This window comes from Rhinopithecus bieti, unplaced genomic scaffold, assembly GCF_001698545.2.
Source record: "Rhinopithecus bieti isolate Rb0 unplaced genomic scaffold, ASM169854v2 scaffold_15794, whole genome shotgun sequence".
Lineage (NCBI taxonomy): Eukaryota > Metazoa > Chordata > Mammalia > Primates > Cercopithecidae > Rhinopithecus > Rhinopithecus bieti.
The window spans coordinates 88,381-105,293 of record NW_016808211.1 but is presented as its reverse complement, the minus strand read 5'-3'; the positions used below and the strand labels follow the sequence as shown (position 1 = coordinate 105,293).

The following is a 16,913-nucleotide window of genomic DNA, read 5'->3' as shown; positions in this document are numbered from 1 at the left end:
TTTGAGATTTTAAAAAAGATCATATGGTTTACACTCCACATACTATGTCACACCTAAAGGGGATCCAGAGTGGTACTCCATGGTCAAACACATTAACATTTCGTCCACAAAGCACATGAGACAGAGTCCATGCGTGACACCAGCTCGTTCAGTTCATGATGGCAGCGTGTTTACAGACATGGGCCTCTCAGGTGGAACCACATATCCGTATAAGGGAAACTGTCAGCATTAACAAGGCAGCAGATCTTCATGCACTCACATTGTTACATGAAAACAGCAGGCTGCAGAATAGAATGTACAGTGCTGTCCAACTTTTAGTTAAAAATTACCATCTGTACATGTGCATTTGTACAAAAAAAGGAACCTGAGAGGACACAGAATAAAATGCTAACAGTTGGTGGGATTAAAAAGTTGATTCTTTGCTTTATATCTTTATATAATGTATGAATCTTTTCTTTTTTGGGGGGGGGGACGGAGTCTTTCTCTGTCGCCCAGGCTGGAGTGCAGTGGCGCGATCTCAGCTCACTGCAAGCTCCACCTCCTGGTCCACGCCTTTCTCCTGCCTTAGCCTCCCAAGTAGCTGGGACTACAGGCACCCACCACCATGCCCGGCTAATGTTTTGTATTTTTTATTTCTTTAGTAGAGATGGGGTTTCACGGTGTTAGCCAGGATGGTCTCGATCTCCTGACCTCGTGATCCGCCTGCCTCGGCCTCCCAAAGTGTTGGGATTACAGGCGTGAGCCCCTGTGCCCGGCCCTGTATGAATCTTTTCAAAGACGCACATGGTACACTTATAATAAGGAAAAAGGCCATTTTCATTTCACTTCAACAATAAAGATGGCTGGTGGCCTGAGTGTCCACACCTGGTGGCCAGCACGGTCAGCTGGTCTCAGCCCACACTCTGCTGACCACTATGGCCCCTCTGACTGCTCCTCCTGTGTCTGTCCCTCCATCCTAGGCCTAGCATGGCATTCTCATGTCTGTCCACACCCTGGGCTCTCCTGTCTGCTCACTCCAGCACCCCAGCTCCTGCCTCTGGGCCTTCTTGGACTGCAGACTCATATCCACCTGCTCAATACCTCCAGTCTGCAGTACATCCTCAAATCCGTGGAAACAAGGCTGAGTTCCTGAGCTCCCCCAAATCCACCTACCAGGCTTCTCCATCTCAGGAAATGGCGGCTCCGTCTTTCTAGCTGCTCCAGCCACAGTCCTGGAGTCCTTAGGAATCCACGCCCTCCCATGCACCGCGCCAGCACGCCCACTCTGCGTTCACACACACCCAGACTCCAGCACCCCTCAGCCTCTGCTGGCTTTACCTGGCCCCCAGCCAGTGCCAGCCGGTGATTACTTACAAGGGCCCTGCTGGGTCTGCTGCTCCTAGTCTTGCCCCCATGGTGGGCTCACAGCCCAGCACCCAAAGGAGTCCTCTCAACTTCCAGGCTCTGGCCTGGAACCCAAGCTGAATCCATTCACCTTCTGAGGCAGCGCCAGCCTCCCATGAGATGACACTTGTGCCCCACCTGCTTCTCTGCTCCAGCCCGTGCCCGTCACTGCTGACATCGCCCCACCCTCCTTGCCACTTGTCACCTGTGCAGTGTCGCCTGCCAGAACCCCCTCACCTTGGTAAACTCTTAGCTCCAACTCCACCTGCCTGGCTTGACACTGCAGCTGGTTCCCAACCCTTCTACCTTTCTATCCTACTTGTTATCTTTCCCAGAACATCAATCATCTCCTCACAAACTATGTAACTTCTTACACTGACATCTGACGTGGATGTCCAAAGCACTGGAGCAGGGCCCAGCATACAACGAAGGCCCGAACAAACACACGCTCTAGGCCCTGCGGCTGCCCTGGGCCCTTTGGAGCACAGGTCTTTCTGGCCCTTCTGCCCTTGGTGCCTATATCCAGTCATGCACACACTGCGTGACTCATCACAGCTTTTAGGAATTTCCTGAGCTTCAGATGCAGACGCAGAACAGCTGCTTGACCACATCCAGGCGACATTTCCCAGGCACCTGAGACATGCACAGAACCGAGCTGGGCATCCTCCCTCCCAAATCACGCCTCACCAGCAAATGCCCTGACCTTACAGACCAAGCCAGACGCCTCCTTCTCACATCCCCAAAACAACACAGGCTGCAAGTCCAGTCCCCCTCCTCGCTGTCCCTCAGGTGACCACAGCTCCACCTTCTTCAGGACCAGCCTCCTGGCACTGCTTGCTCCACTCTCCACTCCCCAAAGGCCTCTCTGACCCCAAGGGCCAGTCCCTTTGGATTTATCACTACTCCCAACGCAGCATCAGTACTCCTGATCTGACCTGGGAGGCCTGCCCCTCCACCTCATCCCGACGCCCCCTTTCCTCCTCCCTTCTCCTCACACGTGGTGCCTCACCCACACCTATACCACCTCCAAAGCCCAGCAGCTTCCTACCTTCCTGCCTCCCGCACAGGCTGCTGCTCCCTCAGCCTGGAACCCCAGCTGAATCCACTCACCTTCCGAAAGTGGCACCAGCCCCGGAAGGACCCATGAGATGACTTCTGTACCCCTCCCTTCCCCTGCCCTCCGGCCTCTTCCCTGCACAGGCTGACAAACCTCCAGGGAGGTCCCGAGGATGAGCAGCAGATCTGCCATGGGGAAGTCAAGCACGTGCAGCAAGAACCTCTGGGGCAGCGGCTCCCCAAAGAACACAACGTCGGGCTTCACGACACCGGTGCAGACCGGGCAGCGGGGAACCCTGCCTGCCATCACATCAGCCTGGAAAACAGAGAAAACAGGCCTGAGGAAGATGCCTGCAACACGCTGTAAAAGGAAAAGGCAACAAGTTCTTATTAAAGTGTCAAACATTCTCCCCCAAAAAAGGTGGGAGAGGTATCACGAACCCCCATGTACCCAGCTTTAGGAATTACCAGTTTTCACAGCTGATTGTTTCATAGCCCTCCAGAATCTGGGAGGAGGTGTTGGAGCATTTAAAAGCAAATCTTGGACATCATACGTTTCACCCATTATTACTTCGGCAGGCATCTAGCATATCTAACACCGTGCTCTACACCTGGGATGGTGACCAGCGACATTCCGGTGCTAAGGAAACACCTGGTAGACCACTCCAGTCCTCAAACAGTAGTCTGCAGGCATTTGGCCTACACCAAACATCATTCAGTCACAAGGTGAAACTGTCTCTGGTTTGAGCTTAAGTGATCATGCCATTGCCTCAGCCCGGGGAGGCTTTCAGGTCAGCTTCACTCACTGGCTGGCATTATTAGGAGTAACAACATCTGCCAAACACTGCTTCCTTACTGGCCAAGGTGAAGTGGACACAACTTCACTTTGAGTCAAGATTAATATAAACTAATGCCTTGGAGCAGATGGAAAAGGGAGAGAGTTACAGAGGAAGACACCTGACTTTCTAAGGTAAACCTTTACAGCTAACAGGGCTTGTTTTAAGCAGGCTCAATCCAGCAAGAAGCAACAGAAACAAAAGACAAAAGAAAGAGACCCACAAAAGATTTCAGATAATCTTGGATACATAGTAAAACTGTATTATATTTAAATTAAAAAGAAAAAACTGTTACCTTGGAGGCATGGGGTATAGTAAAAAAAATAAAAAGAAGGAAACAAAAAAAAAAGAAGAACTTGAAATAGCTATTCAAGGCTCAGGCCTGTAATCCCAGCACTTTGGGAGGCCGAGGTGGGCGGATTATGAGGTCAGGAGATCGAGACTGTCTTGGCCAACATGGTGAAACGCCGTCTCTACTAAAACACAAACAACTAGCCAAGCGTGGTGGTGCATGCCTGTAATCCCAGCTACTTGGGAGGCTGTGGCAGGGGAATTGCTTGAACCAGGGAGGCGGAGGTTGCAGTGAGCTGAGATTGCGCCACTGCACTCCAACCTGGGCAACAGAGTGAGACTCCATCTCAAAAAAAAAAAAAAAAAACTATCAAAGATACAAAACCATTAAAAAATAATGCAGCAGGCTTGAAAAATAACCAAACAGAACTTCTAGAAATAAAAAGTACAGAAATAAAAAATTAAAACTCAATGTCTGTTTTGAGTTGGTGTTTCGGAAAAAAGAAAGAAAGAAACACTCAATGGAAGGACTTTATAACAGAATACAACATTAGTAAACTGGAAAAAAGACCAGAAGAAATTACCCAGCACGCAGCACAAGGAGGAGCAATTACAGAACAGAAGAGTGATCAGGAACAGCAGGAGAGAGAAGGCCTCGTGTATGTTCAACCAGAGGTCCCTAAAGAGAGGGGCCAGATAGCGGGCCAGGGCAATTCCTATCCGAAGATAACAGCCGAGTATTATCCAGCAACCATGAAAGACACCAACCCACAGATTCAGGATCTCAAGCAAGTGAGGGCTACTGAGCCAGCATGAGGGTGCCCACAGGAAAAGCACGAGTCACAAGCACATCTGTGGTTGTTTTTGTCCCAAGAGGTTCTCAGGAGGTTTAGTAATTACACGTGGCCCTTCAAAGGGGGAGGGTGGCTGTGAGGTGAATGGTTAAGTACTTGTGAGACTTCAGGAAGTGACAGAAGGCAACAGAGGAAGAGAACGAAGCAGGCCTCTCAGGGAAGGGTGAAGGAACCATTAATCTCATCTTGTCTTTGATCTGTATCTGGGAAGATAAGCCAGTAATCCACATGAGCAGTATGGAGTCTTTGAAAAGGGTTGGTTTCTGTTTAGCCCTTAGGGAAGAAAGCCTAATGGTGGTTGGGGAGGGAGGGGTATAATGAGGCGCATCTGACCTCCCCTCCTGCTATGGCCAGGAACTCAGGCTTCCAAGGTTTCTCTGGGGTTCCCTTGACCAAGGGGAGGGGTCCATTCAGTTGGTTGCAGGGCTTAGAATTTTATTTTATATTTTATTTTTTTTGAGATGGCATCTTACTCTGTCACCCAGGCTGGAGTGCAGTGGCTAGATCTCGGCTCACTGCAACCTCTGCCTCCTGGGTTCCAGCAATTCTCTTGCCTCAGCCTCCCGAGTAGCTGGGATTACAGATGGGTGCCACCACACGTGGCTCATTTTTGTATTTTTAGTAGAGACAGGGTTTCACCATGTTGGCCAGGCTGGTCTTGAACTCCTAACTCAGGTGATCCATCCGCCTCAGCTTCCCAAAGTGCCGGGATTACAGGCATGAGCCACCACGCCTGGCCTAGAATTTTATTTTACTTTTCTCAAGGAAGGTCTACATTTTTTTTTTTTTTTTTTTTTTTTTGAGAATGGAAAGTCTCACGATCTATTTCCCAGGCTGGAGTGCAATGGCCTCATCTTGGCTCACCACAACCTCCACCTCCCGGGTTCAAGCAATTCTCCTGCCTCAGCCTCCCGAGTAGCTGAGATTATAGGCACGTACCATCACGCCCGGCTAATTTTGTATTTTTAGTAGAGATGGGGTTTCTCCATGTTGGTCAGGCTGGTCTCGAACTTCTGACCTCAGGCGATCCACCCACCCGGTCTCCCAAAGTGCTGGGATTACTGGCGTGAGCCTCCGTGCCCACCTGGCCTACAAATTTTACACAGAAGAAATCAAAGGAAATTCATACGGAAAACCAGCATGGAGAAACTGCAAAACTCCAAAGACAAAAGTCTTAAAAAACAGGCAGAGAGGCTGGACACGGTGGCTCATGCCTGTAATCCTAGCACTTTGGGAGGTTGAGGTGGGCGGATCACGAGGTCAGGAGTTCGAGACCAGCCTGACCCCACAGTAGAGATGAAACCCCATCTCTACTAAAAATACAAAAATTTGCTGGGCGTGGCAGCGCGTACCTATAATCCCAGCTACTCAGGAGGCTGAGGCAAGAGAATCACTAGAACCTGGGAGGCAGAGGTTGCAGTGAGCCGAGATCATACCACTGCACTCCAGCCTGGGCGACAGAGCAAGACTCTGTCTCAAAAAAAAAAAAAAACCCAAACAACAACAACAAAAATAAAACAGGCAGAGAACAGATAGCAACAGTTTCGGAAATTTACATGAAAAGGCAAAAGATTCAGAGCAGCCAACACAGCACTGGAGGGGAAGAGCAAAGGCGGGGAATTAACAACAACCTGTTGCCCAAATTATCTATTTTATTCTCTTATTTATTTATTTATTTTGTTTTGAGATGGAGTCTCACTCTGTTACCCAGGCTGGAGTGCAGTGTGCGATCTCAGATCACAGAAATCTCCCCCTCCCAGGTTCAAGCGATTCTCCTGCCTCAGCCTCCTGAGTATCTGGGATTACAGATGCACCACCACACCCAGCTGATTTTTGTATTTTTAGTAGAGATGGGATTTCACCATTTTGGCCAGGCTGCTCTCAAACTCCCACCTCAGGTGACCCGCCTGTCTAGGCCTCCCAAAGTGCTAGGATTACAGATGTGAGCCACTGTGCCCAGCCCCTCATAATCTCTTTTAAATGCAAATCCCTTTGCATCATTTTCCTGCCTAAATATCCTTCAATGCCTCCCATGATTGTCAGGATACAGTTCAAATCCTAACAGAGCAAGCAGGCCTCCCATACTCCAGGTCTCTGCTGCCAGAAACAGACTCTTACACCCAGACAGCCTCATCTCCAAGGTGCTTCCCAGCCTGCGCTGTTCCTACAGCTGAGTCAGCGTAGCATCCAGTACATATCTGCAGTAAAACTGGTATGGCACCCAACTGTAACTGTCGGATGACTCTACCTTATTTTCATTTGTTTTCACATCCACGGAATCCAGCAAAGGGCCTGGCACTGAGCAGACCAAACTATTTGTGGAATAAATTGGTCATTCAATGAATGAATGAGTTGATAAAAAGAATAATACGCATATATGAAGTTTCTACTATGTGCTGGACTCACACTTCCTAAGTTTAAAACTTACTACAAAGCCATAGTGACCAAAACATGACAGTGCAGGCACAAGGATATATATATAACAATGGAATAGAATTGAGAATCCAGAAATAACCCATACACCTAGGGCCAACTGTATTTTCAATAAGAATGCCAAGACCACAGTTTCTTTTTAACAAACGGTGCTGGAACAGTTACACATCCACATACAAGAAAATGAAGCTGGATCCCTGCCTTACAGCGCACACAAAAATTAACTCAAAATGGATCAAAGAACTAAATGTAAAAGCTTTAAACTATAAAACTCTTATAAGAAAACATGGGGTAAAATGATACCATTTCTCAGATATGATTCCAAAAGAGTGAGAAAAAAACAGATAAACTGGATTTCATCAAAAATCAATACTTTCATGCATCAACCGACATCATCAAGAAAGTGAAAAAGACAGCCTACAGAATGGCAGAAAATATTTGCAAACTATGTGTCTGATAAGGATCTAGCTTCCAGAATATATAAAGGACTCTTCACAATAAAAAAGACAACGCAATGAAACAATGCGCAAAGGACTTCAATCTCCAAAGATACACAAATGACCAAAAAGTACATGGAAAGATGTTTGATATCTGAATCATTAGGAAAACACCAATCAGTGCTACAATGGGTTACTAGTTCCCACCCACTGGGAGAGCTGTAATTAAAAAATGGAAAGTGGCCGGGCGCGGTGGCTCAAGCCTGTAATCCCAGCACTTTGGGAGGCCGAGACGGGCGGATCACGAGGTCAGGAGATCGAGACCATCCTGGCTAACACGGTGAAACCCCGTCTCTACTAAAAAAATACCAAAAAAAAAAAAAAACTAGCCAGGCGTGGTGGCGGGCGCCTGTAGTCCCAGCTACTTGGGAGGCTGAGGCAGGAGAATGGCGTGAACCCGGGAGACGGAGCTTGCAGTGAGCTGAGATCCGGCCACCGCACTCCAGCCTGGGTGACAGAGTGAGACTCCGTCTCAAAAAAAAAAAAAAAAAAAAAAATGGAAAGTAAGTGTTGGGATATGGATAAGAGGAGACCCTTGCACACTGTTGGTGGAATGTAAAATGGTCCAGCTTCTGCAGAAAACAGTATATTCGCTCCTCAAAAAGTTAAACACGGGCTGGGTGCAGTGGCTCACAACTGTAATCCCAGCACTCTGGGAGACTGAGGTGGGCGGATCACCAGGTCAAGAGATCGAGACATGCTGGCCAACACGGTGAAACCCTGCCTCTACTAAAATACAAAAATCAGCCAGGCATGGTAGTGGGCGCCTGTAGTCCCAGATACTCAGGAAGCTGAGGCAGGAGAATCGCTTGAACCCTGGAGGCGGAGGGTACAGTGAGCCAAGATTGCGCCACTGCACTCCAGCCTGGTGACAGAGCGAGACTTGTCTCAAAACAAACAAACAAAAAAGTTAAACATGGGCAGGGCACAGTGGCTCATGCCTGTAATCCCAACACTTGGGAGGCCGAGGCGGGTGAACCACCTGAGGTCAGAAATGCAGGAGCACTGAATCCAGCACTTTGGAGGCTGAGACGGGCGGATCACGAGGCGGAGATCGAGACCATCCTGGCTAACACGGTGACCAGTCTCTATAAAAATACAAAAAACTAGCCGGCGAGGTACGGCACCTGTAGTCCCAGATGACTCGGCAGGCTAAGGCAGGAGATGGCAAAACCCGGAGGCGGAGCTTGCAGTGAGCTGAGAATCCGCCACTGCACTCCAGCCGGGCGACAGAGCGAGACACCGTCTCAAAAAAAAAAAAAATAAAAAAAAAAAAGTGCAGGAGCAGCCTGGCCAACATGGTGAAACCCCATCTCTGCTAGAAATACAAAAACCATTAGCTGGGCGCAGTGGCTTAATAGTACAAGGTTTTCTTCTGGGGTAATCAGCATGTTCTGGAACTTGATAGAGATGATGGGTACTCACACTGTGAAGGTACCAAATGCCAATGAACTGAACACCTTAAAATAGTTACATTTATGTTATGTCAAATTCACCTCAATAAGCTGGGTGGATCACTTGAGGTCAGGAGTTCAAGACCAGCCTGGCCAACATGATGAAACCCCATCTCTACTGAAAATCCAAAAACAAGGCCGGGCGCGGTGGCTCAAGCCTGTAATCCCAGCACTTTGGGAGGCCGAGACGGGCGGATCACAAGGTCAGGAGATCGAGACCATCCTGGCTAACACGGTGAAACCCCGTCTCTACTAAAATACAAAAAACTAGCCAGGCGAGGTGGCGGCGCCTGTAGTCCCAGCTACTCGGGAGGCTGAGGCAGGAGAATGGCGTGAACCCGGGAGGCGGAGCTTGCAGTGAGCTGAGATCTGGCCACTGCACTCCAGCCTGGGCGGCAGAGCGAGACTCCGTCTCAAAAAAAAAAAAAAAAAAAAAAAAAAAATCCAAAAACAATGGCCGGGCGTGGTGGCACACTCCTGTAGTTCCAACTACTCGGGAGGCTGATGCAGGAGAATTGCTTGAACCCGGGAGGCGAAGGTTGCAGTGAGCAGAGATTGCGTGCAGCCTGGGCGACCAGAGCAAGACTGTCTCAAAAAAAAAAAAGAAAAAAGAAATTCACCTCAGTAAAAAATAAGTAAATAAAAAAAAGTCCCCTGCCATGTCTCCATTTCAGAGTTTTATCTTTATTTAAGATTTTTTCAACTCTATCCTATTTTAAGAAACCCATTCTACAGAAATACAGAAGTACATAGCAGCATCAGCATAGGTATCACTGTTACATTTTTAATAGTGAAAATTACATACATCAAAGAATGTCCCACAATACGTGAATGGCTAAATGTAATACTCTATAGTTAATAAAAAGAGTAAGCAGAACCGTGGGTATTGACACAAGAGATCCATGAAACTGCTCAGTAAAAAATCAAGCTGTAGAATACTGAGCTTAAAATAACCCCATTGCTGAAATTTTTTGTTTTTTTTTGAGACGTAGTCTCGCTCTGTTGCCAGGCTGGAGGGCAGTGGCATCATCTCGGCTCGCTACAACCTCTGCCTCCCGGGTTCAAACAATTCTCCTACCTCAACCTCCCGAGTAGCTGGGACTATAGGCGCCCACCACCAAGCCTGGCTAATTTTTGTATTTTTGGTAGAGACAGGGTTTCACCATGTTAGCCAGGATGGTCTCGATCTCTTGACCTCGTGATCTGCCCGCCTTGGCCTCCCAAAGTGCTGGGATTACATGTGTGAGCCACTGTGCCCAGCCTGAAAAAAAATTTTTCAACTGTGTGTAGGTGGATGTACATAAATACGTGTAGCACGTTTATATAAACATATCACTTTTTTTTTTTTAAAGGCCTGGAACATTATACACCAAGCTGTTAAAAGTGGGCAGCAGGGGCTGGCGTGGTGGCTCATGCCTGTAATCCCAGCACTTTGGAAGGCCAAGGTGAGCGGATCACCTGAGGTCAGGAGTTCGAGACCAGCCTGGCCACCATGGTGAAACCCTGTCACTACTAAAAATACAGAAAAAGAAAAAAAAAATTAGCTGGGTGTGGTGGCACATGCCTGTAATCCTAGCTACTTAGGAGGCTGAGGCAGAAGAATTCCTTGAACCCAGGAGATGGAGGTTGCAGTGAGCCAAGATCACCCCACTGCCCTCCACCCTGGGTGACAGAGCAAGACTCCGTCTTGAAAAAAAAGTAAAAAGTGGGCAGCTGGAATTGGCTGAAGGGAGATTCATTTTCCCTACATATTTCTATATTGTCTTAAATATTTTTACAAACATGTATTAATTTTCTAATTTACAAATAAAAATTTTCACACTATTACTGTTCAACTGTCCTTTTGAGACAATGCTTATAAAATACCACTTTTCCAGATCACCCCAACAGCAAACTGCAGAAGGATGACCAACAGCAGGATAACTCACCCGAAAGTCCTCCCCTGGGAAGGGTCTTCGGCAGACTGTGCAGGTGGCAGAGGCAAAGGTTCCATGAGCTTCAACCAGCTTTGAGGCAGGGATGCCCGACACTGAAATTCAAGCCAAAGCTAAGTGTTGCTGCTGCCTCCGAGATGAGCACGCAAGTCCCAGAGCACAACTTCTGGGCTTGGCAGGCCTCCTGGAAGGAGGCACAACCCCTTGGGGTTGCGATGTCCTCAAGCCTGGTGTTCATGCCCATATCACCTACATGCACCACCAACCAGAATAAGGCAGGGGAGCGAAGGGGCTCCCAGCTGGAGCCAAATCACGGTTAAAACAAAGCCTGTCAAAACTCAGTACAAAACACCATTCGATAAAAGCTCAAATAAAATTATATCCAGTCGGGCACGGTGGCCCATGCCTGTAATCCCAGCACTTTGGGAGGCCGAGGTGGGCAGATCATTTGAGGCTAGGAGTTTGAGACCAGCCTGGCCAACATGGTGAAACTCTACCTCCACTAAAAATACAAAAATTAGCCAGATGTGGTGGTGGGCACCTGTAGTCCCAGCTACTCGGGGAGGCTGAGGCAGGAGAATCGCTTGAACCTGGGAGGTGGAGGTTGCAGTGAGCTGAGATCGTGCTACTGCACTCCAGTTTGGGCGACAGAAAGAGATTCTGTCTCAAAAAAAAAAAATTATATCCAATACCAGGCTGGGCACAGTGGCTCATGGCTGTACTCCCAGTGCTTTGGAAGGCCAAGGCAGGAGGATCACTTGAGGCCAGGAGTTTGAGACCAGCCTGGGCACATAGTGAGACTTGTCTTTAAAGATTTTACAAATTACCCAGGCATGGTAGTGCATGCCTGTAGTCCCAGCTAGTCCAGAGGCTGAGGCAAAAGGATCACTTCAGCCCAAGAGCTCAGGCTACAGTGAGCTATGATCATGCCACTGCACTCTAGCCTGGGCAACAGAGCCAAGACCCTGTCTCAAAAAATCGTATCCAATATCTAGGAACACATTTTCTATTCTATACCAAGTTAAAATGAGGATATAAAGATCATAAATTCCAAAAGAATGGCTTGGTAGAAAAACAGACAAAAAGTGACTTTCTATGAAGGTTGTGTTAGTATTGTCACGGTCCCCGCTGTAGGCGGCTTACCAAGCCCCTGTCGCTTCCCTAACTCAGCAGTGCTGAATCTCACAGCCAGGAGCTCCGGCCTTCCCACAAGGCCTGCCCTGCTGCACCTCTGGGAGAAGAGACCACCAACACGGGGTATCCACTGCTGCCTCTGTGGTTCCCAGCTAGGGGATCCTTCTGGCAAGGAGACACATTCCTGGAGCCAAGGTGCCTCCTCTCTTTAACTGACAACCCATCAGCAGACTGGCTGAGCCGCTCCTGGCTCCCGGAGAGCTGACCGTCCCAGCGCCTGTCTGCAGCACTGCACAGAAGGAAAAGGCCCCACCAAGTGCTTCCGTAAGGTGCCCGGCCAGAAGGTGGCACAACCTGTGAACCGCTGGTTTGGGCACCATGTGGATACGGCCAAGAAATCACCACAGACTGGGTGTGACAATATTAAGGAATTACTAGTGATTCTTTAGCGTGAAAATGGTATCAGAGTTGGTTTTATTTTTTTTTAATTATTTTTATTTTTGTTTATTTCTTTGAGACAGAGTCTCCCTCTGTCACCCAGGCTGGAGTGAAGTGGCATGATCTCGGCTCACTGCAACCTCCGCCTGCTGGGTTCAAGAGATTCTCCTGTCTCAGCTTCCCAAATACCTGGGATTACAGGTGCACACCACCGTGCCTGGCTAATTTTTTGTATTTTTAGTAGAGACGGGGTTTTGCCACGTTGGCCAGGCTGGTCTCGAACTCCCGACCTCAGGTGATCCACCTGCCTCGGCCTCCCAAAATGCTGGGATTACAGATGTGAGCCACCACACCCAGCCGGAGTTGTTTTTAAAGTATCCTCTAGAGATATCCATTCATGTGTTTATAGATTATTTCTAGATTAAATATATCATATGAGAGGTTTGCTTCAAAATAATCTGGGGATTTGGAAGAAGGTGGTGAGGACGCAGGAAGGACTGGCTATGTGCTGGTGATAAGGACAGGACGGTTCGTTACATTTCTCTTTGTGTGTGCTCAAAAAAATTCCGTAATACAATTTTTAAAAGAGAGATCATCACACCAGACTGGCAAAACAATGTCAACTTCTGCCCAAAATACACGGCTCTGCAGGTATGTAGGAGAACAAGCAGCGGCCTTTAAACACCCAGAGGACATTTTCCTTGGGAACAAAGCCCTAACTATTTGGCTCAAAAACAGTCCCAAGGAAGAAGCATAAGCACTAGGTTTCGGCCGTCCCCAGAAACAGGCACCTGAGCCTTCCCTGTGAGAAAAAGAATGTGTGCGACTGACAGAGGGCTCACCTCTCTCAAGCCCATCGATGTTCTGCGTGTAGAGCCGCAGAAGCAGCCCCTTGTCATGAAGCAGCCGGAGGAAGTAGTGAGTGATGTTGGGCTTATAGTTTCCAGGGTACAGCTCCTTGGCCAAAGCGAAAAAGGGCTTGGGGTTGTGAGAGAAGAATGGGAGTTCGAAAATGGCCTCAGGGTACGGGAGATCGTACTGCTGGAGGTTGCTGTACAGGCCACTCCCCGGAGATCTGCAGGGAGAGAAGACAGAGGCTCTGAGGCCTTTGCAAGAAACCGGGCAGTGGGGAGGGCAGGAGGCAGGGGAGGGGAGGGCAGGAGGCACGGGAGGGGAGTGCAGAAGGCAGGTGGGACTGCGGGCAGTACCTGAAGTCTGGAATGCCACTGGGTGTGCTGATGCCGGCTCCCACCATGGCCACCACCCTCTGGCAGGCTCTGGCCCGAATCAGCTCAGCTACATCCTGCAGGGAAAGCTTCCCCTTGTCACTGTCGCCTCCACTTCCAACAACACTTGAAGCACCCACAGACAAAGATATAGGCCTTCTTCCACCTTTAATACTGACAGAAAAAAACACAGCAGCAAAGGAAACAGATAGCAACCAGTCTCAGGATAGCAAGAGCATGGTTCTGCCCTCTGCACCACCCCCATCATCGAGAATGACCATGTATGTCCCCCCAGGCCTCTCAAAATAATCACCTTTCTCAGATTTCTAGTGGGCTATAACGGAAAGCAGTCATAAATCAGAATCAAGACTTATTTGGGAGCAAAAAATTCAGATTAATGGGAACTGTGCTCATTTCATAATTCAGTACACTCAGTAGGCACTCAACTCTCTGACTGAGTGCAAACCTCCAAAGGGGTTTTCTAATGAAAACTAGTCAAGCAGTCAAGAAGCAAAGAGGGAAAACCCTGGCTCTAAAACCATCTCACCACCTACTAAACGCCCCATTTCAGACATCTATTACCTTAAAGTCACTCCTCAAATAGCTACTGTGCTGCTACTAAACATGAACTGTTAAGAGAAGCACAAAGGAATGAAAGTTATTATGACTGTTGAGGGCCTGCTGAGGGCAGGGTGTCACGAAGGGTGCCTGAGTACATTCCTCACCTACGTAAGTAAAATGTTTGTGAGTCACTGAAAAACACATAAACGGCGTTTTACCAAATGTCTAGAACATCAGATGTATGGCTTAAAGTATTTGCTGCATGGTGTGAAATTCACTGGGAGTGGGGGACCCTGAGGGGCAGGCATGGGGGCAACCTGGGAGGGACACTGTGCAAAGGACACAAAGAACAAATTCAGAGAGCTCAAAAATCCAAAGCCAAACTGCAGAAAGCCCATGCAATGGATTCCTTATAGAGAGCCCTGTGCCTCCTGCTTTAGGGCCAGTGGTAGCAAGGATTTGTTTAACAGTCTTGCAGAGCAACACTGATACTAGAATGCGCTCCATGTGTTTGTCAGTCCTGGTCCCTGCTCCATCCATAGCACCTAGAACAGAGTCTGGCACAGAACAAGAGCTTAGTCAGGGCTTCTTGGATGAATGACTGACTCTTCAGGATCTTTTGTTTGAGACGGAGTTTTGCTCTGTCACCTAGGCTGGAGTGCAATGGTGCAATCTCAGCTCACTGCAACCTCCGCCTTCCAGGTTCAAGTGATTCTCCTGCCTCCGCCTCCCGAGTAGCTGGGATTACAAGCGCCTGCCACCACCCCCAGCTAATTTTTGTAATTTTAGTAGAAACGGGGTTTCATCATGTTGGCCAGGCTAGTCTTGAACTCCTGACCTCGTTATCCACTTGCCTCATCCTCCCAAAGTGCTGGGATTACAGGCATGAGCCACCATGCCCAGCCGACATTTCAGGATCTATTAAACTTTTTTTTTCTTTTTTTTCCCAGGTAGATAAGTCTTGCTCTGTCACCCAGGCTGGAGTGCAGTGACTCAATCATAGCTCACTGCAGCCTTGAACTCCTGGACTCAAGGGATCCTCTTGCCTTAGTCTCAGGAGTAACTGGGACAACAGGCTGGCGCCACCATGCGCGGCTAATTTTTAAATTTTTTGTAGAGATGGAGGTCTCATTATGTTGCCCAGGCTGGTCTTGAACTCCTGGCCTCAAGCTGATCCCCCTGTCTCAGCCTTCCAAAGTGCTGGTATTACAAGGGTGAGCTATCACTTCGAGCCTCACTTTTCACCAGTATTTTCAGCAGTTGTGTCAGACAGCATCAAGTCAATGTACCATTATTTACTTAAATATTCATCCATTATAGGGCATTTGATACCTAACAACCATGGACCTTAAGATTTTTTCCTAAAAAAAAAAAAAGATTTTTTCCTATGTCGGCTCAGCTCTTAGATGCTATTACTATGGAGACAGGTATGATCACATGCTGGTGGGAGTATTAATCGCACAACATTTATGAGGGATAATTAACGCGTTAAATGCATATACTTTTGGACCTAGCAATCCCAGTACTAGGAATTTATGCAAAAAGTGAGGTGCAAACAAGGTTATTCACCACAGCATGATGTAAATAACTAAAGGTTAGAAGGTATTTCAATGAGGGAATGGTGAACTAAACGACGAAACCCCGTAAGGGACGTCCACAGATCAGCGTAATGACGGAGGCCCCGGGTGTTGAAACGGAAGTAACTCCCAGACATGCCTCAAAGGAAACACGGCAAGTTGAGAAAGGGGGACGAGGTGTCGACAACGAACACGCAAGAAGTGCTTGTCCTTGCCCAAAATACCTCGAAAAGAAGAAACCGGGAGCTGCTGCCCTCGGCTGCCTCCGGAATGCCCTGGGCACCGCGGGTCTGGGAGGCCTCTGCAAGGGGCGCGCCGGGTCCAAGGGCTCACCGCGGACCCCGCGGCTGCCTCTCGGCCCCGCACTGACATCGTCCCTGCCGCCAAGCACCAGCCGACAGCCCCAGGCCTGGAACGGCCCCACGCCTCCCCCGGCCTCGGCCCGTTCAGCTACCCGGCCCCACACCCGGACGGCTGCCGCGGCGCGCCAACCCCAGAACGCCATGTTCCCCGCAGCCCGAGGAGTCCTCCGGACTCGCCCCGCCTCCGCGTCCCGGCCCCGCCTCCGCGTCCCGGCCCCGCCTNTGCCTCTCGGCCCCGCACTGACATCGTCCCTGCCGCCAAGCACCAGCCGACAGCCCCAGGCCTGGAACGGCCCCACGCCTCCCCCGGCCTCGGCCCGTTCAGCTACCCGGCCCCACACCCGGACGGCTGCCGCGGCGCGCCAACCCCAGAACGCCATGTTCCCCGCAGCCCGAGGAGTCCTCCGGACTCGCCCCGCCTCCGCGTCCCGGCCCCGCCTCCGCGTCCCGGCCCCGCCTCCGCGTCCCGGCCCCGCCTCCGCGTCCCGGCCCCGCCTCCGCGTCCACGCCTCCGGCGCGGCCTGGTAGACGTAGAGGCCGAGTAGAGGAAGTTCCCTAGTCTGGTGTCTCACCTCTCGCCCAGGAGGTCAAACCTGGAGCCAGCATTTCTGTACCCTGGCTCATACCTTTTTCAGCCCGGATGGCGGTGACAGTTAATACTTTCTGAGCGCTTTTACTATGGTCAGGCATTATATTTACACCTAGTCCTCGCAAGACAGTACTGGGAAGGTCATTTGAGAGGAGCAATTCCGAGTCACAAAGGCTGACACCACAAAGCTAGTCCATGGCCGGTTCGACCACAGGCACCCATACTCTTTAAGCCTCAATGGCACAATCAGGTGCGCGGGAAGGGTGCTGCAAACGCCGGAGAGTTTTT

At 49.4% G+C, this 16,913-nt stretch overlaps 1 protein-coding gene across 3 annotated transcripts in view; it reads right to left on the bottom strand.

The window, feature by feature from the left end:
* SIRT3 (sirtuin 3) overlaps window positions 1-16,913 on the bottom strand; it is a 23,371-nt gene extending 6,458 nt beyond the window's left edge. The window contains exons 1-5 of one of the 3 annotated variants that reach the window (XM_017885801.1): window positions 16,663-16,913; window positions 13,519-13,710; window positions 13,153-13,385; window positions 10,733-10,833; window positions 2,594-2,755 (exon numbers count right to left, since the gene is read on the bottom strand). In XM_017885801.1, coding sequence (XP_017741290.1) covers window positions 2,594-2,755; window positions 10,733-10,833; window positions 13,153-13,385; window positions 13,519-13,565 — 543 coding nt within the window. In that variant the 5' untranslated portion in view covers window positions 13,566-13,710; window positions 16,663-16,913. Of the gene's footprint in view, window positions 1-2,593; window positions 2,756-10,732; window positions 10,834-13,152; window positions 13,386-13,518; window positions 13,711-15,898; window positions 16,219-16,608 lie in introns of those variants that run through there. The other 2 variants (XM_017885800.1, XM_017885799.1) reach the window with 2 other exon arrangements.